Here is a 26,991-nt window from a genome sequence, read left to right on the forward strand (position 1 = left end):
TCCTAGTTGTCCACTCCTGGAATGAATATGGCTATGATGGCTCTTGTGTTGGCCTCCGCCCAGAAGAGGATTTTTGACATTTCTCACATTGCTGCTCTGCTTCTTGTTCCCCCTTGTCAGTTTATGTACGCCACAGCCGTGGCGTTGTCCGACAGAACCTGGATCGCCTGATCCTTCGGGAGATGAGGCTCCTGCAGAAGAGCAATTGCCCTGAGTTCCAGGATGTTTATTGGCAGAACAGACTCCTGTCTCGACCATATCCCCTGGAACTGGGCCTCTTAAGTCACAGCCGCTCAACCCCGGAACCTGGCATCCGTTGTCAGTAGAGTCCATGAGTGGATATGGAAACTTCTGCCCTCCACCAGGTGAGGAACCTGTAGCCACCATAACAGAGAAATCCAGGCTTTCGGAGATAAGGTCACTTCCTGATGCATATGAAGGGGAGACCTCGACCATTTGTCCAGTAGATCCAGCTGAAATGGATGGGCATGGAATCTGCCGTATTGGATTGCCTCGTAAGCAGCCACCATCTTGCCCAGTAATTGAATGCAAAGATGTATAGATACCTTGCAAGGACTGAGCACTGAGCGAACCATAGCCTGGATAGTCAATGCCTTGTCCATCGGGAGAAATACCTTTTGAGACACTGTATCCAGAATCATTCCCAGGAACTGAAGACGTTGGGGCGGTTCCAGGTGAGATTTCTGAAAATTTAGGATCCACCCATGATCCGTAAGTAGGTGAGTCGTCAGATCGATGCTGTGCAGCAGATGGTCCTTGGACAGAGCCTTTATGAGGAGATTGTCCAAGTAGGGGACTATGGGGGTAATTCCAAGTTGATCGCAGCAGGAAATTTTTTAGCAGTTGGGCAAAACCATGGGGGTCATTCCGAGTTGTTCGCTCGTTATTTTTTTGTCGCAACGGAGCGATTAGTCGCTAATGCGCATGCGCAATGTCCGCAGTGCGACTGCGCTAAGTAAATTTGCTATGCAGTTAGGTATTTTACTCACGGCATTACAAGGTTTTTTCTTCGTTCTGGTGATCGTAATGTGATTGACAGGAAGTGGGTGTTTCTGGGCGGAAACAGGCCGTTTTATGGGTGTGTGCGAAAAAACGCTACCGTTTCTGGGAAAAACGCGGGAGTGGCTGGAGAAACGGAGGAGTGTCTGGCCGAACGCTGGGTGTGTTTGTGACGTCAAACCAGGAACGAAACTGACTGAACTGATCGCAGATGCCGAGTAAGTGTGGAGCTACTCAGAAACTGCTAAGAAGTGTCTATTCGCAATTTTGCTGATCTTTCGTTCGCAATTTTGATAAGCTAAGATTCACTCCCAGTAGGCGGCGGCTTAGCGTGTGCAAAGCTGCTAAAAGCAGCTTGCGAGCGAACAACTCGGAATGAGGGCCCATGTGCACTGCAGGGGGGGCAGATATAACATTTGCAGAGAGAGTTAGATTTGGGTGGGTTATTTTGTTTCTGTGCAGGGTAAATACTGGCTGCTTTATTTTTACACTGCAATTTAGATTGCAGATTGAACTTACCACACCCAAATCTAACTCTCTCTCTGCAAATGTTATATCTGCCTCCCCTGCAGTGCACATGGTTTTGCCCAACTGCTCAACATATTCCTGCTGCGATCAACTTGGAATTACCCCCTATGTTTACTACCATCATGCGCAGTTGCAGCATCATCTCCTCCATGATTTTGGTGAAGACCCTCGGAGCTGTGGATAATCCAAAAGGGTAAGGCCTGAAACTGGAAATGGTCGTCCAATATGGCGAACCTGAGGTAAGCCTGATGAGGGGGCCACATGGGAATGTGTAGGTAAGCATCTTTGACGTCCAGAGACACCAGGAATTCCCCCTCCTCCAGAACGGACACCACCGCCCGCAGGGATTCCATCTTGAATTTGAACACCAACAGATACGGGTTTAGAGACGTCAGGTTCAAGTTGGGGCGCACCGAACCGTCTGGTTTGGGAACAACAAAAACACTGGAGTAAAACCCCCTGTTGCGTAACGGAGGAGGTACAGGACAAACAAAAATTGAAACAGTAACTTGCGCCAAAGCTGCGGCTTGGAACTTGCCCAAAAAGAGCACAACTTCTTTCAAGATATAGTGATAAACAGAAGAGTGACTCCCAAGCGCTGCTATACAAATTTCAGGTCCACATATCCTCACGATCCTCAAAAAAAACGTGTTAAGAAACACATCTATTAATGGATTCAAAGGTTTACTGTAAATTCCAAGTTCTCACCAGGAACTGACATGCTATACAAAAATGCGTTCCCATAAAGGTTTCTTATTTTCAAAAAATCCATATGTCCGGATTATATACTCTTAAAATCATTCACATATGGCCCATCTGAACGTGGCTTACCTTTATAATAAGCCCTATATGCGCTGAAAGGTATCTTTCTGAGTCCTCGCTTGTATACGGACCTTCTATACCCATATCCGATGGTTCCAATGTATTGATAGGCCAGCAGACTTAAAAACTTATTCCATATTAAAAATAAAATGTATTTCCACAAACACTGTGAAACATACGCACATTCAACTGTGTTATTGAAAGAGGACCCTAGGCTTGACCACACCGCTGTTAATGGTACATATTTTATGGTTTTTTTCCACTCTAGTCCCATATTGGCAGTATCATCCCCCCATTCCATCTAAGGGGTATCAGTGGAAGTGGCCTTGCCGGTTTACATCAGGGTACATTCATAAAAGTCCAATAGTAAAAATATCCAATAATAACACACAGGAGGTTTGTTATTATTGGATTTTGTTACTATTGGACTTTTATGAATGTTCGTATGTTTCACAGTGTTTGTGGAAATAAATGTTATTTTTAATATGGAATAAGTTTTTAAGTCTGCTGGCCTATCAATACATTGGAACCATCGGATGTGGGTATAGAAGCGAGGACTTAGAAAGATACCTTTCAGCGTATATAGGGCTTATTATAAAGGTAAGCCACGTTCAGATGGGCCATATGTGAATGATTTTAAAAATATATAATCCGGACATATGGATTTTTTTGAAAAAAACAAACCTTTATGGGAACGCATTTTTTGTATAGCAGGTCAGTTCCTGGTGAGAACTTGCAATTTACAGTTAACCTTTGAATCCATTAATAGATATGTTTCTTATCACGTTTTTTTGAGGATCGTGAGGATATGTGGACCTGAAATTTGTATAGCGGCGCTTGGGTGTCACTCTTCTGTTTATCGCTATATCTTGGGAGGAGGTACTGGAACCACCACCTCCATCTGCAAGAGTTTTTGAATAGCCTCTCGTAAGGTAACTTTTGCTTCGGGTAAAGCTGGTAAGCCCGACTTGAAAAATCTGTGAGGAGGGAGTGTTTGAAACTCCAGCCGGTATCCTTGGGAAATGATGTCCCCCACCCTAGGATCCCAGCAGGATTCCGCCAACACGTGGGCAAAGTGTTAAAGGCGAGCACCTACCTGAAAGTCGCCTTGCCGCTGGGGCCAACCGTCACGCGGAAGGCTTAGCTGCAGGGGATCCGGTGGTCTGGTCCAGGGAGACAGCATTTGCAGGTTTACGGGACTTACCACGAGATCCTCTGGGAGTGGCGGAGACCCTTCGGCCCCTGCCTCTGAACCTTGCCACAAGAAAGGACTGCAAGGAGGGTCCGGTGTAAGTACGTCTAGCAGGTGGCGCAGCCGACGGCAGATAGGTAGACTTGCCAGCCGTTACTTGGGAGATTGATTTATTTAATTTGTCTCCAAACAGGGCATCACCTGTAAAAGGGAAGATTTCCTACACCCTTCTTGGAATCAGCATCTGCCGACCACTGACGTAACCACAGAGCTCTGCGCGTCAAAACAGCCATAGCAGTAGTGCGGACATTTATCTTACACAACTCTTTAATAGCCTCGCTCATAAAATTTGCAGCAGCATCCTGTATATGTTGCAGGAGAGTAATGACCTCATCCCGGGGTAGAGAGTCACAACCGTCAATAACATTACCTGACCACAAACAATTGTGGGGCGTTGTGCTGCGCCTGCTGCTGTATATATTGCCTTGAGCGTGGTCTCAATCTTACGGTCTGCTGGCTCTTTTAGGGATATAGCCCCTGGCACCGGCAGTACCAATTTCTTATACAGTCTGGATACAGATGTATTGACTGCCGGGGGGGGTGTTACTTCCTGCCCTCAGCCGGGACGGGAAACGTAGTTAAAAACCTCTGAGGAATTTTACATTTTTTTTATTAGGGTTTAACCATGCTTCCCTGGCCAGGGAGTTTAACTCTTTAGACACCTCCTCATCTGGCTCTGACTCCTGATCCGGTATGTGAAGAGCCTCTCTCACAACAAAGATGAGGGCCTCCACCCCTGGGGACAGAGAGCTGTCCTCATCCATATCATCCTCATCTACATCAGGCTGATTAGAATCAGACTGGAGCACCTGTGGCAGAGAGCGTTTATGTGAAACCACTAGAGGGGGCTGAGAAGCCTTCTTGGTATCTGCTGCTTTGGCCACACAATCAATAGAGTGTTTTAACATCTGTCTCTCTTTTCTATCTGAAGCTAATTCTGAATTAACATTCTGAATCATGCATTTAAAACTATCTAGTCAGTCAGGTGCCTGTGAACTGTGACCTTGTGGAGACAAGGAACATTGTTCACACATGAGTAACCCTTGCTGAAGACAGGGTTGAGTTACAAGCAGCACACATTACCATGTCCACAGACATCTTACACAATTGTAAAAACAGGGCAGCCCACTGACCAACACCTCCACACAGACCCTAGAGAACACCTGGAGTGACACTGAGGAGCGGACACCAGCACACAGAAACACAGCAGTACAATGTGTAACTAAGTGTATGACCTGACAGTAGTGCAGTGGTGCTACCGCTGGCGTGCTCCCCCCTTTCTATGACCCCCTGGTACCAGCACAGAGTCCTGTAGCAGCGCGGGTCTCTGGAGGTGCAGCGTGCATGCAGCCTTGATCCGCAGCAGCAGGAAATGGCGCCTTCCTGCCTCAGGTCCCGCTTCGGGAAGCCCTGCCCCCTGTAATGGCGCGCGGTCCCTGATCAATAGTTTATATTGGCTATGTTATAAATAACATCATAATATGCATACAGTACACACAAAGCCTTTTTGAGACAGTGAGCACTGAGGGGCATCAGCCCGTAGCCAGTTTGTCCGCAGCGGGCACCGCAGCTCTGGACCCGTGACCGCCGCGTGACTTGCCTCCAAAACTGCACCGGGGAACCCGGTGAAACACTCACCGCACCTTGTACTTAAGCATCTGTTAGAGGTTATCGTCATACTAACGATGTGTGATCAGTACCTCAGGAACTCAGTGTCCTGTCAGCTGGGATTACGAAACATTAACCCTCAGGATGTTGGTTCGGTCCCCCCTCTAAGTCCCACGAAGCAGGTAGCTTGGTTGCCAACCAGGGCTACCTGAAAATAATAAACTAAAATAAAAACAAAGGAAACTCTCAGGAGCCCCAGAGAAATGCACCCGGCTCCTTGGGCACATTTTTCTAAACGGAGTCTGGAAGGAGGGGCACAGAGGGGAGGAGCCAGTGCACACATAGACACATTAAAGGTTTTTAAAGTGCCAGACTCCAGTGGACCTGATCTATAACCCATGGTACTATAGTACAAGACCCCAGTATCCACTAGGACGTAAGAGAAATAATGTTTAATTCTTTACCAAAAAGATTATCTCCAGTAAAAGGCAAAGACTCCAGAACATTCTTGGATTCTGAGTCAGCTTTCCATGTACGTAGTCAAACCGCTCTGCGAGCTACTACTGCTGAGGCTGATGCCTTAGAGGCAATAGTACCCATATCCAAGGCTGCTTCTTCCATAAAAATAGCTGCCTGTTTGATATGTGCAATATGGGATTTTTGCTCTCTAGATGCCATTGAAAGGTCATCCTCCAATGCATCAGCCAAGGCTGTCACTGCTTTTGCCATGCAAGCCGAAGCTGTGGCTGGTCTTATGATTGCCCCAGACAAGGATAAAATAATTTTAAGAAAACCATCTATTTTCCTATCCGTGACATCATTTAATGATGTTGAAGGCAGAGGTAATGTAGATTTTCGCACCAATCGGATGACATGCGTATCTACTTTGGGAGCCACCTCCCTTTTTAAACAGTCCCCAGCCAGAAGAGGATAATGGGAATTCCATTTACTTGGAATTCGATACTTTTTACTGGGTGTAACCAAAGCCTCTTGCATAATTTCCGTCAGCTGTTCTGACCCAGAAAACTCAGTCCTAACTATTTTGGGACGTTTAAACACAGGTGCCTTAGATTTTAACAAAGGCTCTGCTGCCTCCACTAAGGATAGAATGGCTTTCATAGCACCAATTAGCTCAGGAATGTCCACTGAGATGAGGCCTTCCTCCTCGTTTCTGTATGCAGTCCCAGAGTGCGATGAGTCCTCGTCTGAAATATGTGTAGACTGTGAAGATGTTGTTTCATGTCTATGTGATTTACTTACCACCGGTCTTTCAGTCTGTTTCTGTTGAGAGGCTGCCGATTCTTGTACTGGATGTGAAAACCCCCAGGCGGAATGTTGCATGTAAAGGTTAATAGGGTCACCTATGTCTGGTATAGGAGCTGGCATTACCCGCTTAGCTATACTGGATAATGTCTGTGCAAAAGTAGCCAATGGGGGTTCAACCTGAACCTGTGCCTGCCTCGGATTATTCAAGAGGCTTTGATGAAAGCTAAAACAGTTTGCACATAATCCATTTTGAACCAGATCCTGAGAGGGGTGGTCTTCAGTACGCCGACTGACGGGATCCCGGCGCACAGTATACCGGCGCCGGGATCCCGACAGTCGGCATACCGACACTTATTCTCCCTCGTGGGGGTCCACGACCCCCCCTGGCGGGAAAATAAAATAGTGTGGCGCGCGTAGCGTGGCGAGCGCAGCGAGCCCGCAAGGGGCTCATTTGCGCTCGCCACACTGTCGGTAAGCCGGCGGTCGGGCTCCCGGCGCCGGTATGCTGGTCGCCGGGAGCCCGACCGCCGGCATATCGTAGTGAACCCCCTGAGAGGTTAACCCAGCTTTGCAAGACAAAAATGACATGAGTGTTGGTGCTGCTGTGGAGAGTGTATCCTCCTCACCCTTGCTTCTCTTAGAGATGATAAATAAATCACATACCTTTACAGTGTTAACTACACAAATTGTGACTGCAATCACTTTCAAATTTGTTAAAGTGACATACAATATGATCCTTCCCTGCTTGCACAAGCATCGAGGATCAGAATACACAGAAACTGACAGAAAATAGCAAAGTCAGCAATAACACTAGCAATCAGAGATTATACATTAGTATAATAAGTAATATGAGCACATAATCAACTACAGATACATTTCAAGTATGTAGGAGAAACATATTAATGCATTACCGTATATAGGAGTTTAAACGTATTCAGTTGCACAGCGAAAGAAAACAGCAGCAATAGTTTACAGACTCTTATGCATCAGGCATGTAATCAACTATTCGTACCAAAGGTAGAGACTTAGTGCTGTATCATCCGGCTCAGGAGAATGGGATACAGGGAGACTTCACCCCACTTCCAGGATCGATCAATATGTTAGTGAACGCTGAATGGATCCAGGCACTATTAGTGTACACAATCGCCCCGTGAACCTACTGTGAACCCAGACACCCAAGTGAACATCGATGCACCAGTCATACAGCTGCCTATGCTGCGACTGGGTCCTTTTAGATACACAGCGTCTCAGACGGAAGCGGGAACTCAGTTCATGGCGGGAAACTCTGAGGAAACTGGTCATGAACTGGGGGGAGGGGTGACCAAGGGAGCGTCTTACTCCCCACTGCTGACATCAACCCTAGGGATCGCGGCCTCATACTACCCCTGGGGCCTATGTTCTGAGGCCTAGCGCTGGTGCACCCGAGGTGGCAGCTGCGTCAGCGACTGTTCGGTAGTCTCCATCCCGAAACAGTGCGGCTGTGTCTCGTGTTTCCCCTACTAAGAAGAACCGATGCCTTACCTTCTCCCCGTGCTCCGGCCACAGCCTGGTAACGGTCTGCTGGACTTGCTAGTATATTATACACAGACGACCGCCGAAACAACACTGTACACATGTGTAAGCGTTGTCGCGACCCGGCCGGGATTTGTTGAAGCAACTCTTGTAAGGTATGTACAAGACGATTTTTTAGAAAGATCGCTCAAAAAATATAGTAAGACTATAGAAATAAAATAAAAAAATCTGCTAAAAACCAGCAGCCCATTGACCATGGTCTGGCTCCTGCAGGACCAAACAAAAAACTGAGCCAGGAGGTGGGGCTATAGGGACGGGCCCGTTGCTTTCTGGGAGACCAAAAGCTTTGATCATTTGGTGCCTATCCGCTGTCACTACCTCATATCCCAAAGTTATCCTGTGAATAACCTGTGGACCATGCAGGAGAAACATCCATATTTAACAAAAAGAAAAAGTAAAAGTAGCACATACCAGATTTCTTAGAGATAGTAGACATGCCACTGGATAAGGGGTATGTATTTATCCAGCCCTGAGCCGTCTGTTGTCGGGATCCCATTGTTACATCCAAATTACTGCGAGTGACATCCGCCATGACAGACAGGCTGTTCACTGAGGGATCCTGATTATCTATAGGCAAAAATCAATCCAAGAAACCTCAAATCACAGTGAAAGTTATCTACTACCATAGGAATATCATATTACAAAATATATGGTCCACTGGATAAACAAATTAGGTGTAAATCTTAAATATGGAATAAAAATATATATTAATATGACTATGTTATAAGGGGTTTATTACTGGCATCAGTGTTTAATAATCCACATTATGTAAAATATTACCTTTATTTATTGTTTAATTATTTATCATGCTAACTTGTTTGCCATTTCCTGTTTCTTTAAATATTACATATGACTCATGAAACTTTAGGCTTCAAAACGTCATCCGCCGTAACCAATCAGCTTAGCTGCAGTAATCTATTTCTTTTTCCATTAAATTACTTTCTCAATATATATTTGCTTTGTTTGCGTATCTATGCCAGAGCCTTGCCACTGTGTTAGCTTATATCTGAGCCTGATCACTGCTGTTCGATAATTGCACTTGTGGTAGACGGAGCAAAGTTTTGAAAAGATACTGCACAAGGGAAGCTACACAAGAATGGAATGCGTATCTTAGGCAGACGAGAGCAATAAATTATTCTCATACCTCCAAACTATCCCGATTTTGGCGGGACAGTCCCGTTTTTTTAAGGCCTGTCCTGCTGTCCGCAGTGTCCCCCAGTGGGGGGGGAGGGCAGTTGGGAGATCCCCCCCTGTCACTCGTGCTCTGAGCTTAGCAACGGTAAACAGATGTCTATTCCCTGACAGAGAGGGACAGGGGGCCATGGCCAGCAGCTCACTGAAAGCTGTCCATGTCCCTATAGCGACTAAAATGGGGCATGGCTTGCCACAAGGCCACGCCCCATTACCTTGAGGCCATGCCCAATTACAACGAGACCACAGCCCCAACTCCTCTGACACAGGTGTTGGGAGGTATGCATTTTGTATGTGCGAGAGTGTGTAATGGAGGATCTTACCTAGAGGGACAAGCTGATTAGCTGTAAGATATTTCTTGTCTGAGAACATAGCAGTCCAAAACTTAATCATAATGCTGATATCCTCCCGCAGCTGCTTCTCTGTTTGTGTTGGGAATTTTGGAGGGGAACTATCCAGAGACAGAACAAACGACTTTTACATTTCTTCGCATAAACCCAAACGATATATTTTATGTTGCACAAAGTTCTCAAGGTTTCCGTCACAGATGGCATGGCTGATCACATTGTAAAGCTACAAACTCAATTATTTGCATAAAACAGAAAAATGCAGAAAAGAACAAGCAAATAATCTGATTATACTGTACCTGAAGTAGTCAAATGCTGTTGAGTATATTTTTTCTCTAAGAACATTACGGATGGTGGCATTAGGAACCACGTCTGCATGCAGCAATGACAACCCTAGCGTCAGCAGCCTGTGGAGAAGCGGAACTCCATAAACACACATGTAGAAACATGCAACGCATACTGGAACAATTAGGTTATATTTACAGAAAACAGAAACAGAGGAAATCTTTTTCCAGAGTATCTGATCAATCTTACATTGATTCTAAGCAAAATAAGTGCTGGAACCTTGATTATGCAAAAGTATACATTTTATTTTTCTGCAGCGGGGTATACTGTGTTCCACAGGGAATACATCGGGGTGTAGAGATGGGTCTTGATCCAGAGGCACCAACAGGATAAAGCTTTAGACTGTCCCAGGATGCATTGCGGGGCCTCCTTTATATAACCCCGCCTCCAGGCACTGTGAGCTCAGTTTTAGAGTTGGTGCCTGCATAAGCAGGTCACTTAACAGGAGGGGCTGCGCTAGGCAGCCCTGAAAAAGCTTTTTAGAAGACTTCAAGGGCTGCAGCACTTCATATGTCAGTGTGACATACTGTGCTGCGACTCCCCAGCGGCGTTGCATACTCCCACTGGCTCTGTTTCCGGGTACTTGCAACGGAGGCGCTCCGGTTCCTAGGCACACCACTGCAGACGCTCTCCTGGATTGCGTGGCTGCTTCTAAGGGAGGAGGTAAGAGGGTTCCCCAGGCGGGACCCACAATTAAATTGCGTTCCGGTGGCGGTCTCAGGAGACGGACCACTACGCTGGCGTGGACACTGTGGCCGTGCAGGGACCCCACTATATCCACCAGGGCAGGGAAGCACAGGTCGGATAATACATTATCCATTTTTAATAAGGCTCCATAGTACCCGGTGGTGAGGACTAGCATAGGGGATAAGGCGCTTGACCTGTAGCCCCTCCCCCAGGTGTTCCTGCCCTGGAGCTGCCTCACACTCTCCGTCACTCCCTGACTGAGACTTTGGGCGCCATCTCCGGGACTGCAGGGCAAGGTCTCCTTTGTATATCCGCCTGATGTATCAGCGATGTGATTCTACAGACACTTAAGTATTCTACATGTAATTTCAAGACAGCGTTAGTTAAGAACAAGTACTCTACCAGAATATATTGTACGAGTATTGTGACCTACATATCCGGTCTCAGACCGTGCATACATATATACACACACACATACATACATACATATATATATATATATATATATATATATATACACACACACACACACACACACACACACACACACACACACACACACACACACACACACATATATATTGAGAAAGGCGCCTCCTAGTGCAGTACAGACAGTATAATCAACCTCCACCAAAAGAACACCCTAAAGTAGGAGGTGTACTGTATTAAGTGGTCTTATAACCACCTTTAAGCAGCGTTTTAGAAATCCAGATTCTCCCCGCTTCTGACAGTAAGCTCCTGGATGTAATGGTCACTCAGGTTTCTATAGCCTCAACTCGCACAATGCAAAGGATGAGAAGTGAAAAAACCATAGTGTAATAAAATTTTTAAAAACATTTATTTGACATTACATAAAGTAGTAATTGCCCGTACCATAAAAAAGTTTTAAAACAGCTTATCTGATAGCAAGTGTCTTAGTCTGTTTCGTCCGTCGCTATACTGCAGGACTTCCTCAGGCAGACACTTGCTATCAGATAAGCGGTTTTAAAACTTTTTTATGACCTAGTGGAGGCTATTATTACTACTGCGTCTAAGAAGCCTGATAAATGTAAACGTCAGAAGGTAACTAAAGTAGTCTTACCACATTCTGACCATTTGGTAGACAAACATCAGGAACCCTGGTCTTCTCCAGGAAGAAGTTCTCCCTGTCTAAAAAGATGCTAGCTCATTATCCTCTCTCCGCTGAGCTGTAACAAGTGGGAAAATCCACCGCCGGTGGATTTCCATGTCACAACTCACCTCACTGAAGGAACCGACAGATAAGCGTGTCGAAGGATGCCTGAAGTCTATTTACTCCCTTACAGGTGCTGTACATAGACCCACTATAGCAGCCTCCTGGGCTGCTAAAGGTATTGAAGCATGGGTTCAGGTTATAGAGGAAGAGCTGCCTCAGGATATATCTGGCACTGTCAGACAATATCTGTCTCATATTGCCACCGCCTCCCACTACATTCAGGAGGCGTCCTCTGAGGCAGGTGTAATACCTGCCAAGGCGTCGACTACGTCCATCCTGGCTCTCCGAATTCTGTGGTTGAGGTCATGGAAGGTGGACCTGGACTCCAAAAAGACCTTGGAGGTGCTCCCTTTTAAGGGAGACATCCCATTTGGGGAGGATCCGAATAAGATTGTGACTGACTTAGCGGCTGCTAAGACTGCGTTTCTCCCAAATACTAATCCTTCTGCACAGAAGGCAAAGAGTACCACTTTTTGTTCCTTTCGACCTCAAGGGAAAGCAAAAGGTCAGGCATACCCGAGACAAACTCGTGCTCCCAAAACCACTAAGCCCAAAGCAAAACAATCCTGGGCTGCCCGTCAGCCTGCTTCCAAACAAGACAAGCCTGCTGCATGACAGGGCGGGCCTCCCCCTGGGGGATCCCAGGGTGGGAGGCTGACTTCTGCAATTCACCCAGGTCTGGTTAAAGACCACTTCAGATGCATGGGTGCGAGAATGCGTCTCTCACGGGTACGCAGTCTCTTTCAAGAGACTCCCCCTCGCCAGTTCCGAACGATGGTTATCCCTTCGGACCCATTGAAGGCGCAAGCTCTACACCTGGTTGTGCATTCCCTCCTGGATGCAGGAGTGGTAGTGCCAATACCCATGTCCCAGAGAGGTGGAGGATACTACTTGACCCTGTTTCTAGTCCAAAAACCCAATGGGTCTTTCCAGCCTATACTCAACCTTAAATCACTGAACAAATTTGTGAGAGTGTCCAAGTTCCGTATGGAAACGATGCGCTCGATTGTACTGGCCATGGAACCCGGAGATTATATGGTATCCCTGGATATACAAGATGCTTATCTGCATATACCTATTGCCATATCGCATCAGCAATATCTTTGGTTTGCTATTGGCAACCTTCACTATCAGTTCCAGGCTCTGCTGTTTGGACTGGCCACAGCCCCCCTACGTCGCCAGGGAATCAGGATCCTGCCGTATCTGAACTTGCTGATCCTGGCGAACTCCCAAGATGTCCCCCTGAGTCATCTACAACTGACTGTAAACTTCCTACAAGCCCACGGGTGGCTCATCAACTGGAAGAAGTCCTCGCTGGTCCCTGCTCGGAGCATGGTGCACCTAGGGGCACTGCTGGACACACAGCCAACGACTGTTTCTGTCTCCAGAGAAAGTCCTAATACTTCAGGACAGGATCAGATACTTCCTCTCTCGCCCAAGAGTGTCAAAACACTCGGCGATGCATGTACTAGGCCTCATGGTGTCGGCTTTCGACATGGTAAAGTTTGCTCAATTTCATTCCCGCCCTCTACAGAGGTTAATCCTTTCCAAGTGGGATGGCCTACCTCATCGGATCAGGCCTCAAATCTCCTTGACTCCAGAGGTTCGCCTGTCACTGAACTGGTGGCTACAGAACCAACAGTTGAGTAGGGGCCATCCCTTCTGGATTCCCAACTGGGTCCTACTGACTACGGACACCAGTCTGAGGGGTTGGGGCGCAGTGCTGGAGCAACACTGTCTCCAGGGTCGGTGGACCAAGAAGGAATCTCTCCTCCCGATAAACATTCTGGAATTGCAGGCAGTGTTCAATGCTTGGACTCTTGCACTGCCTCTGATACAGAACAGGCCTGTTCAAGTACAATCAGACAACGCCACCATGGTGGCGTACATAAACCATCAAGGTGGCACTCAAAGCCGCATGGCAATGACTGAAGTGTCAAAAATCCTTCGTTGGGCGGAACGCCATCTGCCTGCAATATCGGCAGTGTTCATTCCGGGAGTCCTCAATTGGGAAGCGGATTTCCTCAGTCGTCAGGACATACACGCCGGAGAGTGGAGTCTTCATCAGGAAGTCTTTCAACTCCTAGTGGACAAGTGGGGTCTACCAGATGTAGACCTGATGGCGTCTCGACACAATCACAAAGTTCCGGTCTTCGGATCAAGAACAAGGGATCCTCAAGCAGCATTCGTGGATGCACTGGCAATTCCATGGAACTTTCGGCTGCCCTACGTGTACCCTCCAGTGTCTCTCCTGCCCAGGGTTCTACGGAAGTTCAAGCAAGAAGGAGGAATACTACTTCTAGTCGCCCCAGTGTGGCTCAGATGGCATTGGTTCTCAGACCTACAGGGTCTATCGATAGAGCGTCCTCTTCTACTTCCTCAACGCCCAGACCTCCTCGTTCAGGGCCCTTGTGTCTACCCGGACCTGGCCAGACTGGCTTTGACGGCGTGGCTCTTGAATCTTCACTCCTGAGGGCCAAAGAAATCTCAGAGGCGGTTATTAACAGCCAAGGTCCTTTTCTTATTGGCTACTGCCTCTGCCAGAAGGGTATCGGACATAGGCGCTTTGTCCACCCTCTTTGATTTTTCATTGTGACCGCGCAGTTCTCCGAACTCGTCCCGGTTATTTGCCTAAGGTGGTGTCATCTTTTCACCTTAACCAAGAGATTGTGGTTCCGGCCTTCATCTCTTCTGACTTGTCCACCAAAGAGCGGTCTTTGGATATGGTTCGGGCTCTCCATGTTTATGTGTAGAGGACTGCCTCTATTAGGAGATCAGATACCCTTTTTGTACTCTTTGGTTTCCACAAACGTGGCTGGCGTGCGAATAAGCAGACTTTGGCCAGATGGATTAGAGTGGTGATTGCACAGGCTTATGCACAGGCTGGGCTCCTGGCTACTGCTGCTATTAAGGCCCATTCTACTTGGTCTGTTGGACCTTCTTGGGCGGCCCGATGTGGCGCGTCCGCAGAACAATTGTGCAAGGCGGCTACGTGGTCTTTAGTGAACACGTTCATTAGGTTCTATGCCTTTGATACTTCCGCCTCCCAGGATGCTTCCTTTGGACGCCGGGTTCTTATACCCGCTAATGTGCGTCCCCTCCCTTGAGGAACTGCTTTAGGACATCCCCAGTGTATTCCTTGTGGAACACAGTGTACCCCGCTGCAGAAAAGGTAGACTTACCATGGTTAAATCTCTTTCTGCGAGGTACACTGGGTTCCACAGGTTTGCATCGCATTAGCCGCTAGTCCCTTCTCCTGTCGAGAGAACGTGATTCTATGTGACTAAAATCTGCCTTCTCTTTTACCTGCTTCTGCATTGGACTGGTTAACAAAAACTGAACTCACAGTGCTTGGAGGCGGGGTTATATAGGAGGCCACGCAATGCATCCTGGGACTGTCTAAAGCTTTAGCCTGTTGGTGCCTCTGGATCAAGATACATCTCTACACCCCGATGTATTCCCTGTGGTACCCAGTGTACCTCGCAGAAAGAGATTTATCCATGATATGTCTACCATAAATCTCCTTTTTACTTTATAAAACACTGAGGAGGCCATGTGGAGTCCGACACAATTTACACTTAAACCTGAATCCAAAAAAAACCCTTGCAATTTACAACCCTCTTTGTGAGTAGCAAAAGTTATCGTCATCATCATTGTAACTTTCACTGAGCATTTGTGTCCCAGTCTTCAAAAGAGAACTTCTGTGCTAATATGCCAATATTGTTCTTTGTGTCCCCTTACATAACTGCTCCTTTCCTCGTTCCACTACTTCAGTCAGGAGCACCAAGTGGTGGTAAGCATAAGATATGACTCTTCTGATGGTTGCAAACATTAGAAGTGCTTTGTATGTATGTGCATAACAAAAATGAGCATTTTACTTATTAAAGGGTTCTTGATGCCCAGCTCAACATGATGCCCTGAATGACTATACTTTCCGTCAGATATTTTTTTCAAGATTGTAGATGTATATTGAAGTCAGGTCACCAGGGCAACACAGACTCCTGACCTCTATAACTCTTCTCCATCCCTACTAGCTGAACAAGGAAACAATAAGAGCAGAAGAGTCGCACTACAGCACCAGTAAAGGATTAACTGTAACTATTCCCTTCACATTTTTTAAACAGAACAGATCGTGGGTTGTCTCCAAGTCCCCCTGACTGAGAGGAATACCAAAGATAGCAGTTACCTGGTCAGCATCACATCACTCAGAATCAGCTGAGATGACCAGAAGGAGAAATTGCAAACTTAAGGTGTGTCACATGGCGAGATTTATCTGTCTGGTGAGAACGAAAATATGGTAATGGATGAGAGCAAATGACAATCGACCATTTGCTCCCAACCACTGGAAAATAGACAATGGTTGTTCAAACAAATAGGTTAAATCAGTTTGTTTGGAAAAATTTGTTAAATCAATTGTTTTAATCCATTTTCCATTATTTGGGAGAAAATGGTTGATTGTCGTTTGCTCTCATCCATTCCCAGATTTTTGTTCTCGCCAGACAGATAAATCTCACCGTGTGACACACCTTAAGTTTACAATCTCTCCTTCTGGTCATCTCAAACCATTAGTCTTGAGGATGAATTAAAACCATGCTGCATTGCAGGGGGGGAGATGTCAAATGTGCAGAGAGAGGTAGATGTGAGAGGGGCATATTTGCCCCCCCTCCTGTGCTGCAACATGGTTTGTCTAGGTGCACAATTACGTGCTTTTTTTTTTTTGCTCTGCGTCCACCTCAGAATCAGGCCCAAATATGTCATTGACTTATGGTACCAAGATGGCCACTGTCTCATTGACTCCTCTTCTACTTCATTGTAAATGTCGATGTAATGACTATATCCTGTCCAGTGTGAGCCATGAAATGGCATCTACTTATCCCTAGTTGCAAATAGGAAAACAATCCAATACGCAGCACTGAAACTCTGCGAATGACACACTGTGTCTATACACCAAAAGTGGACGACTTTAATGAGGTCACCATCTGGCCCTCAGAAAAGGTGCTACCAGAAAATAAAAATACATTCAGCTCCATAACTCTGTGCTACCTTCCTATGATACTAGGGAAAAGGAGTAGCAGACGAGTAGGAGGAGGAGAAGTCTGTTTTTTTACTAGTGACCAGTAACCTATAAAGGATAAACAACCATCTGTGTCCTTCTACTGTTAATGTAGAAATATATGTTTCTAACTATTATGACCTAAGAGACTTACTTAAATCGAGGTCCAATTGCTGCCACATGCCTGTTGAGGCTTCCTTTTGACCCTCCAATATTTAGAGAAAGGGAACGTTGCAGGAGGCTGGAGAATATCTCCACCTGATCTGAGCTGCAGTATTTGGCAATTTCAAACCTCTGCATCAGGAACTGAAAGGAAAACACAAAATGTGTCTGAGACCCAAACCCACATATGCACTGTGCAAATGAGAGAATAAAAAACAGGAGACTTAAACTAGTAACATGGTATTCCCACTGTCTGTATAATTAGACAAGTGCAAGAGAATTTAGTTGACTATACAGCATTCATGCACATACTTTTCTTCTACTGACCATCTCTTAACATAGAAACTCAATAGGTGTGATTTATGAGAACTGTTCTACATGTAATAGGCGGTTGGGGGTACCTACACAATCTGACTCCGACTCTGATTCATATTTCGAGTTTAGGAAGTTAAAGCAAACATCTGACTAACTGCTATATGCAACACTACGCTTTCTACAGTTACCCATACTGTAAATGTCTCCTAAGGTAGATTATACATGTCACTTACATCAATCCATATGTAGTGGGGTTTCACTTCTGGAGGACATGGACGAGGCTGGCTCTGCTCTGAGGCAGCCAGGGGGTCAGCTTCCTTCTGCTCGGGTGAGAAGAGTCCAAACTTCTGCTCTACAGTCATTTGCCAAGCTCCAGCCATCTCCCGCATGAACTATCACAATGAAGAAACAATGGCATACTAAAACAATGATTTCCCCAGTAATTGAGCAATAGATTATTAAACACAGAGTCATAGGGCCGTATGTAATGACAGGAGCAATCACTTACAAGGCACCATTATATACGGCCCATACAGTTTAATACTATCAACCAAAATAAGAGTTTTTAGACAAAAACATCCAAAACTTGAACTATTGTGCAGACGTATCAAAGTGCACATTTTCTTTAATAGATTTGGTCACACTATTTTTCACCATACCGGCACTTCAATCCCATTCTTGGCGGCCAAAAGCCATTCCCAACAGGCTATGGCTGTCTCCATACCGTGGCCAGTGAACATGCGAAGTGGGGCCCAACACAAATGGTGCAGCAGCTGAGCATCACACTCTGTAGAGAAAAAGAAATGCTCTAAAACTCAAATATACAGCAGAAGTTGTTTTACTATAGTTAGGTCATTTAGTATTGCAATAGATCTTTGTTGCAGGCCACATTATGTTAGTTTAAACAGTATAAGTATCTAAAGTGCAATTAAAGTGTTTAAACAATACATTGGAATCCCGGTGAGGATGAGGGTGAATCTGGCAGTTATGTAGCCACTGTGCTTATGGGAACTGTAGTGATGGATGCAGACTGTTCTACATCCCTGGTAGTTTAGAACCGTTCAGTGGATAACTTCAGCCCAGCTGGCAGCTTTTTATGATGACTCCAGGGGGAGCACAGCCTCTTTTAGGAGACCCGGGGGCAAAGTGCCACAAAGGAGCCCTGAAAGTCTTCTAGGTGTTAAAATTTGTGTTGTATATGCATTATATAAAATAAAGTACCCAGATGGGATTTGAACCTAATTGTTGTGGGACATTAGTTCACTAGACCACTGGAGAAACTATGATGAAAGGGAAACCTATTTTGGGTATTGAATTGCACTTTCTAGTTTCATTGCTCACATGCAGTAAAAATCAAGACAAGATTCAAACTCAGGACTTGAGTCAGATTATAACTGGGTAATAGCCTGCTAGACCACAGGGGAGTGGTGGTCAAAGTATGTCTTTTTGTAGATTTATTCTATTACATAACCTGATAAAAAGGACCTTGAGCGATGCCTTTTATGATTAAATATATGCAAAAAAGTCATTATTTTTATTACATAATCGGTATGAGTTCATTAGACAACCCAATCTAGTTATTGTAAATTGGTACTTATCCGAGAGTATATTATGAGACTTTTAAAATGACTGAGTGATCCTATGGATTAATTGTACCCAACAGGTGTCCTAATGAAGTGATTAATTTTCTGGAGTTCTGATTGGATACCACTGGTTTAAATATGAATCCAAGGAGAAACCACATACTTCTGATGAAACAGTCACCACACTTGCTGACCGGAGAAAGTCACCACACTTGCTGACGGAGAAACAGTCACCACACTTGCTGACCGGAGAAAGTCACCACACTTGCTGACGGAGAAACAGTCACCACACTTGCTGACCGAAGAAAGTCACCACACTTGCTGACGGAGAAACAGTCACCATACTTGCTGACGGACACAGAGAAACGTCCTTTGCAAACAGACTACAGCCGGGGATGCGAGTATTGATTGGAGCACCTGTTTAACATCTAATAGGGTGTTTGCTCATTCTACCGTGTGACAAGCAGTTGCTCTAGCCCAGTCCCATGTATGGAAACAGACTGCTTCTGATACTATGTGGATAACAGCAATACTATTGAAGTGGTGAGAACAAATTTGATTAACACACCACAAAACGTGAGCCAGCTATATGCATATCTGCAGGACTGCAAGTGACTAAAATCACTGGACTGGACTATGGCCCTGGGACACTTTGAACCACTTACAATTATGTGATCAATTTTATTGTAATTTATTTTAATAAACAGTATTTGTGAATAAATGTGAACTATGACCTTTATGCATATGGTGGTTGATACGTACTGTATGCTCTTATACTAAATTTGCGCTACTAGTGATGGGGTATTTTATATATATATATATATATATATATATATATATATATATATATATATACATACATACATACATACATACATACACACACACACACACACACACACACACACACACACACAGGTTGAGTATCCCATATCCAAATATTCCAAAATACGGAATATTCCGAAATACGGACTTTTTTGAGTGAGAGTGAGATAGTGAAATCTTTGTTTTCTGTGGCTCAATGTACTCAAACTTTGTTTAATACACAAAGTTATTAAACATATTGGCTAAAATGACCTTCAGGCTGTGTATAAGGTGTATATGAAACATAAATGCATTCTGTGCTTAGATTTAGGTCCCATCACCATGATATCTCATTATGGTATCTAATTATTCCAAAGTACAGAAAAATCCGATATCCAAAATAGTTCTGGTCCCAAGCGTTTTGGATAAGGGATACTCAACCTGTATATATATATATATATATATATATATAAATAAATAAATAAAATCTCCTTTCTAGCTAGTTAAATTGTTGGCAATCCAGTATTACCAGGATTGAGCTGAAAAAACACTGGTGGTCATTCCGAGTTGATTGCTAGCTGCATTTGTTCGCAGCGCAGCGATCAGGCTAAAAAAAACGGCAGTTCTGCGCATGCGGCGCAATGCGCACGTGCGACGTACGGCACAACGAACGATGCAGATTTGCACAGGGTCTAGCGATGCATTTCAGCAGCACTGGTTGCTGCAGAGTGATTGACATGAAGTGGGCGTTTCTGGGTGGCAACTGACCGTTTTCAGGGAGTGTTCGGAAAAACACAGGCGTGCCAGGGAAAACGCAGGCGTGGCTGGGCGAACGATGGGCGGGTGTGTGACGTCAAATCCGGAACTAAATAGTCTGAAGTTATCGCAAGCGCTGAGTATGTTTTGAGCTACTCTGAAACTACACAAAAAAATTTTGCAGGCGCTCTGCAATAAAAACATTCGCACTTCTGCCAAGCTAAAATAAACTCCCAGTGGGCGGCGGCATAGCGTTTGCACGGCTGCTAAAAACTGCTAGCGAGCGATTAACTCGGAATGACCCCCACTGTACCTAGTAATTTATTTTGTTTGTGAACGGGATCGCAGTGTCCCCCAACCGGATTTAGAAAAAAGGATTAAAGGATAAGTACAAAAAAAAAATCCCCTTTTCTTCTTCATCCAGGCTAGAGGACATTGGACCCTGGGACGTTGAACAGCTGCCCCCAGTAGAGTGACAGCTCAGGCTGCCAGTCCGGAGAACTGTACACCCAAACTGAGAGTCAATGGAGGCAAAAACATGAAACTGATAAAGATGAGTGAAAGTGTGAACAGGGAACCAGCGGAAGCCCCATGCCGCGTTGCCCAGGATGCCACCACTGCTCTAGTAGAATGAGCAGACACCTTATCTGATGCCGGATGCCTCACACAAGAATAAGCTTGAATGATGACAGAATGGATCCACTGTGCAATGGTGTGCTTTTTAGTAGGCCAACCACGTTTCTGAACATCATAAAAGAACTAGAAGAGAAACCATGCAACAGACAATGTCCTGTCCAAGTACTTCCGCAGCACCTTCACCACACTTAAAAGAGTTAGATCTTCCCGGACATGATAAGTTGGGAAGGAGAAAACAGTGGAAAAACAATTTTCCGTTTTATGTGAAAAACTGAAACAACCTAAGGTTAGAATGAAGGTACCATACACCCTATCATCATGGGAAATGAGAGAAGGCCGCTTGCAAGACAAAGCACCTAACTCAGAAACACGTCGAACTGAGGCAATAGCCATGAGTTAGACCAGCTTCCAAATGACAAACCTGAGTTCGACTGAATATAGAGGCTCAATGATGGCCTTTTTGAGGGTCGAAAAAACCAGATTAAGATCCCACGGAGCTACCTGCGGACGAAACGGCGGTTGAACACAGTACACCTTGCAAAAAGGCCCCAACTTTAGGAAGAAGGGCCAAACGCAGCTGAAAAAAAATTAAATGGCAGACATTTGTACCTTCAAAGAATGAAGCTGCAAGCCAGCTTCCAATCCTCCCTGAAGGAAAGCAAAATAACGAGGAAGGTGAAACTTTGAAGAACCACAGGATGTAGATCTTACAGACCCTGTGGAAATTGCAGGACGAAACTGGTTTCTAGGCCCGAAACACGGGCCCTCATTCCGAGTTGTTCGCTCGCAAGTGAATTTTAGCAGATTTGCTCATGCTAAGCCGCCGCCTACTGGGAGTGAATCTTAGCATCTTAAAATTGCGAACGATGTATTCGCAATATTGCGATTATACACCTCGTAGCAGTTTCTGAGTAGCTTCAGACTTACTCGGCATCTGCGATCAGTTCAGTGCTTGTCGTTCCTGGTTTGACGTCACAAACACACCCAGCGTTCGCCCAGACACTCCTCCGTTTCTCCGGCCACTCCTGCGTTTTTTCCGGAAACGGTAGCGTTTTTTCCCACACGCCCATAAAACGGCCTGTTTCCGCCCAGTAACACCCATTTCCTGTCAATCACATTACGATCGCCAGAACGATGAAAAAGCCGTGAGTAAAAATCCTAACTACATAGCAAATTTACTTGGCGCAGTCGCAGTGCGGACATTGCGCATGCGCATTAAGCGGAAAATCGCTGCGATGCGAAGATTTTTACCGAGCGAACAACTCGGAATGAGGGCCACAGTACGAACCATGAAGGAGAAAAACCTTAGGCCCTTAGGAGACCGCTGTTAAAAGCCAACCGAGGAAGGTCCTGATGAACAAATGGACCTTGTAGCAGCAGATCAGGGCACAGTGGAAGACGACACCTGGGACTTACAGCCCTGTCATCATCCCGGAACCTGTGCTGCTAATTCAGAGTCACCAGGGTTACTGTCGCTTGTCTTGACACGCTTGACAATTCTAGACAACATCGGGACTGGAGAAAACATATACGCCAGACTCAAGTTCCATGGAAATGACATGACATCTACTGCGAATGCCAATGGCCCCCAGGACCTCGCACCAAAACTATGGAAACTTGAAGATGTGGTGAGAGGCCATGAGATCCACTTCAGGAACACCCCACTTCCAAACCAAGAGCTGAAAGATCTCTGGATGGAGTGACCACTACCCTGGAAGGAACATGGTCCTACTCAGGTAATCTGCCTCCCAATTTTCCTCTCCTGGTATAAACACTGCCGAATGCCATCCTGATGATGGACGTATGCCACCGCGGTGGCACTGTCCAATTGATTTAGGACTGGCCATCTGGCCAGATAAGATTGGGCTTCTAACAGAGTCAGATAGATGGCTCTGAGATGAAGAACATTGATCGGAAAAGTAGTCTCCAATGGTGTTTAAAGGCCTTGTAGGCGAAGATGTAAAGTCACAGTGTCCGTGGTCATAATGAATCAACTGGAGTTACCAAGGATCGTCCTTTATTATTATTATTATTATTATCATCCTTTATTTATATGGTGCCACAAGGGTTCCGCAGCGCCCAATTACAGAGTACATATGCACATAATCAAAACAGGAAAGCAGTGACTTACAGTTGAAGACAATATAGGACAAGTACAGGGTAACTAAACATAACTACACCAGTAGACGACATAGAGATAAGTTTCAAGGTGGTCAAAATACTACAGGATTTGGGCAGTTGAGGATTATTAAAGTGAGTAAAGGATAAGCACATGAGGGAAGAGGGCCCTACTCATGAGGGCTTACATTCTAAAGGGGAGGGGCAGACAGACAGGGGTGACACAGATGGGGTAGACCGAGCATGGGACAGAGGGTTAGGATGAGATTTGGCTGGGTTTGGTAAAGAAGTGGGTCTTAAGAGCCAGTTTGAAGTTCTGTAGGGAGGTGGAGAGAGTCTGAAGGGGAGAGGTAAAGAATTCCAGAGAAAGGGAGCAACAAGTGAAAAATCCTGGAGGTAGGAGTGGGAAGAAGTAATCAGAAGACAGGAGAGTCAGCGTGCAATAGCAGAGCGAAGAGGACGGGTGGGAGAGTAAAGGGAGATAAGGTCAGAGATGTAAATGGGAGAGGAGTGGGTAAGTGTTTGTAAGGGAGTGTGAGAAGTTTGAATTGGATTCTGAAAGGGAAGGGAAGCCAGTGAAAGGCTTGTAGGAGAGGGGAGGTGGATGTAGCGCGTTTGGTGAGGAAGATGAGTTGGGCTGCAGCATTGAGGATAGATTGGAGTGGAGAGAGGTAATTGTCCTTGGAGCAGATGATCGGAATCCAGCCACCACTGTAGGGAGTGACTAGTGTTGTCTGCCAGAACTATAAACTGAGACAAGTGGGACTCCATGCACCCTGTCCAATTTTGGAGAATATCCCACTGGAATTCTCACGAGTGGAACCTGGCAAACTGAATGGTCATGAAAGTGGGGACCATCGCTCACAATAATTTCATGTACAATACAGCAAGATGGTCAAGCTACTGACAGTAAAGTCATGGCTAAGTTCTGGAGGGTCTGGACATTGTAGCAAGGTGTTTAAACCCCCAGGAACAGTAGGCGCTGACAAGTTATCAGCTGAGACTTCTCGAAATTCAGTTTCCAGCTGTGATCCTGAACTAATCCCTGTACCATGTGACAGGCCTTGGACCCACGCTGGTTCAGCCTTATGCTGTTGTGTCTGAGAAGGGGATGGGTCTGCCGTGGAAACTGTGACCGGTGGTGCTCTAGCAGCTGCCAGCTGGGGAGCCAATTCCTTCAGGGCTGAGGTTAGTGATGTGGCCCAGTCTGGTTCTGACAACGTGGACCCCCCCCCGCAGCAGCACCACTGGGCACCTCAACAGAGCAATGGTCACAGAACCCTGTGTGGTTCTGCGCAATGCAAGAAAAGTTTTCCTTGCATGTTGTACAGGTATAGGCGTGCAGCCCAGTAGTTCCATTTTTCTTCTGGGAGGCTTTGGAAGATCCCTGGGAGGACATGTTCCCATCTGTTTTGACAGAACAGGAAAACACACACACACACACACACACACACACACACACACACACACACACACACACACACACACACACACACACACACACACACACACACCTAGTAATATAGGTAAGTGGACAGGCGATGGCTAATGCAACACTAGACCAAAGAGCCACAAATAGAAGAATATGTAGATCTGGTACTGTAGCTGTGAGCCTACAACAGGCAGTAGCTACTGTTTAGGTAAACAGCGGTACTATACAACAAAGTTAGTGTACCACAGTACCTTGGTAGCAGTGTTAAAACAGAAAAAAAAAAACCTGGCACCTTGTTCCCAACTACCAATACCATGATGTTCTCAACTACCAATACCACAAGGTGAGGTAGGGGACATACAACCGGACACTAGTACAGTGCTGGTATAAGGGAGGCAGGAGTAGCTCTCTCCAAGAAGGCAAATCTGCAACTCAGATCTCTGCTGCAGTGCAGCATTCTTCCCCTGCATAGCCTTAATCAACCTCAGGGCTCCTGTTCTGCAGCTCAGCTAGGCATAAAATGGCCACTGGACTTGCAAGGAGAGGGAGGAGAGAGTGCCCTGGGATTGAAGAACCTAGTGATAGGGATCTACTAACAGAAGTGGAGGCAGAGCTACAGGATACTGCCTTAGACCCGCCCCCCCACCCATCCCAACATACCCCCAGGTAAACCACAGGGACGTGCTCCCGCCAGCAAAATAGTCCCTGGTGGCCTAGTGGTAAAATAGGAGAAGACCTGATGCAACTGGCATCTGGAGGACCACTGGAGCTGTCTCTCCCCGGTTGTGTTTGCCGCGCTGCCGGCTTCCTGCAAGCGGAAGAGCCGCTTACTTAACCTCCGCTCTGCCTGTGGCTGCTCCCGGTGCTTGGGAGGCGCAAGGGCGGCTGGCTGTGAAGACAGGGCCCCTGTGTGCAGAGCGGGGACAAGGAGCAGTGGGCGGCAGCGCCAGCCGCTGCCGCTCAGTTGTGGAAAAAAATTTAATAAATGAATAAATGTCAAAATTAAAATAAAGTTATCAGGGCTAAGAAGCCCTGTTCCTTGAAAATGTGCCCTTTCCTTTGAGGCACCAAGAAAAAACTGACTGGCCTGATGCAGGCTAGGTATAGGGGAGGAGGGGCCTGCCAGGCTGCACGCAAACAAGTTATCACCTTGGTGCCCGGCTGGACGCCTGACTATACCAGTGTCAGACCATTGGCTGAAGGTAAAAGTTGGTTTTGCCTAGACATTTAAACACTAAGGGGCTGACGCCCATATGCAGAGTTGTACACATCTTAGCATGTGACCACCCGTATGGGTATACTTAGCTTGCTACTAGTCCTAATCTTCAATGTGCAATAGCACCTAACCCATTCTATGTACAAAAGATATTTAGGTGTATTTCCACTTACGACCTACTCTGCATAGAGCACAGTCCTACTGACATGCTCTCACAGAACTTTGCCTAAGTGAGAATGCCCCATGAGACCATCGTTCCATCTCTTCTGTTGGAAATGTAGATGCAATCAAAATGCACAGGACAGTGTGTTATGTGTGCTCAGATCCAGAGCATGCAGTCCAAAAACACGCAAGGACACTGTATCAGCCCCCAAATGTCCTAGCCCACACACACACTTTAGCCAAGGTATAGAGTAGGCTGCCCCCACGTTCTGGCAGTTTATGTACAGGTATGGAAACACACTGGCCTGATGTAAAAAAAAATACTACATTAAAAACATGAACCCAAACGATCTTGTGGCAGATTAGAAATAGATTGACACAGTGCTCGATTACTACCCACAGGCATTTTTGTATAAAACCGTATGTGAAATGGCAAAACACCATATGTAAGTAAAGGTATAGGATATCTACCTCGTTTATGTAGGTATTGTGTGTAACAACTATTTTCTAGAGCTATTTTTCATCATAGAAACATAACCACTACTAAAAGATCCTGTACTGTTTCTGTAAGACGCTTATAATGGCTGTATTCCTGTAACCCACAGAACATAATTAACCTTTTATGCGCAACAAACAGCTTCCTGCTCAGCGCCTCATGCAACACAGCATAAGTGAAGTAACCACTCCTGCATCACCTGACCGCACACCACAGGACATGTAGGGGAGGTCAGAGGAGGAGGAGGAGAGAGTGCAATACAGTGAGTACAGTATGATTTCCCTCCATCCTTCGAGGCAAAGAGTGATCCTAAATACTGGTTAGCAACATTTAATTGTTTTTTTGAGTTGGCTGTAATTCAGTCGTCTAAATTAATGGTTTATTAC

At 45.8% G+C, this 26,991-nt stretch overlaps 1 protein-coding gene across 3 annotated transcripts in view; it reads right to left on the reverse strand.

Annotated features, from left to right (window-relative positions):
• Nucleotides 1-26,991, reverse strand: part of PI4KA (phosphatidylinositol 4-kinase alpha) — a 351,394-nt gene that overhangs the window by 48,580 nt on the left and 275,823 nt on the right. For all 3 annotated transcript variants that reach the window (XM_063964791.1, XM_063964790.1, XM_063964792.1), the window contains 6 exons: nt 18,062-18,189; nt 17,636-17,794; nt 17,080-17,231; nt 9,906-10,013; nt 9,583-9,710; nt 8,480-8,635 (listed from right to left, as the gene is read on the reverse strand). In XM_063964791.1, coding sequence (XP_063820861.1) covers nt 8,480-8,635; nt 9,583-9,710; nt 9,906-10,013; nt 17,080-17,231; nt 17,636-17,794; nt 18,062-18,189 — 831 coding nt within the window. The remainder of the gene's footprint in view (nt 1-8,479; nt 8,636-9,582; nt 9,711-9,905; nt 10,014-17,079; nt 17,232-17,635; nt 17,795-18,061; nt 18,190-26,991) is intronic.

Source organism: Pseudophryne corroboree, chromosome 1 (genome assembly GCF_028390025.1).
Source record: "Pseudophryne corroboree isolate aPseCor3 chromosome 1, aPseCor3.hap2, whole genome shotgun sequence".
Lineage (NCBI taxonomy): Eukaryota > Metazoa > Chordata > Amphibia > Anura > Myobatrachidae > Pseudophryne > Pseudophryne corroboree.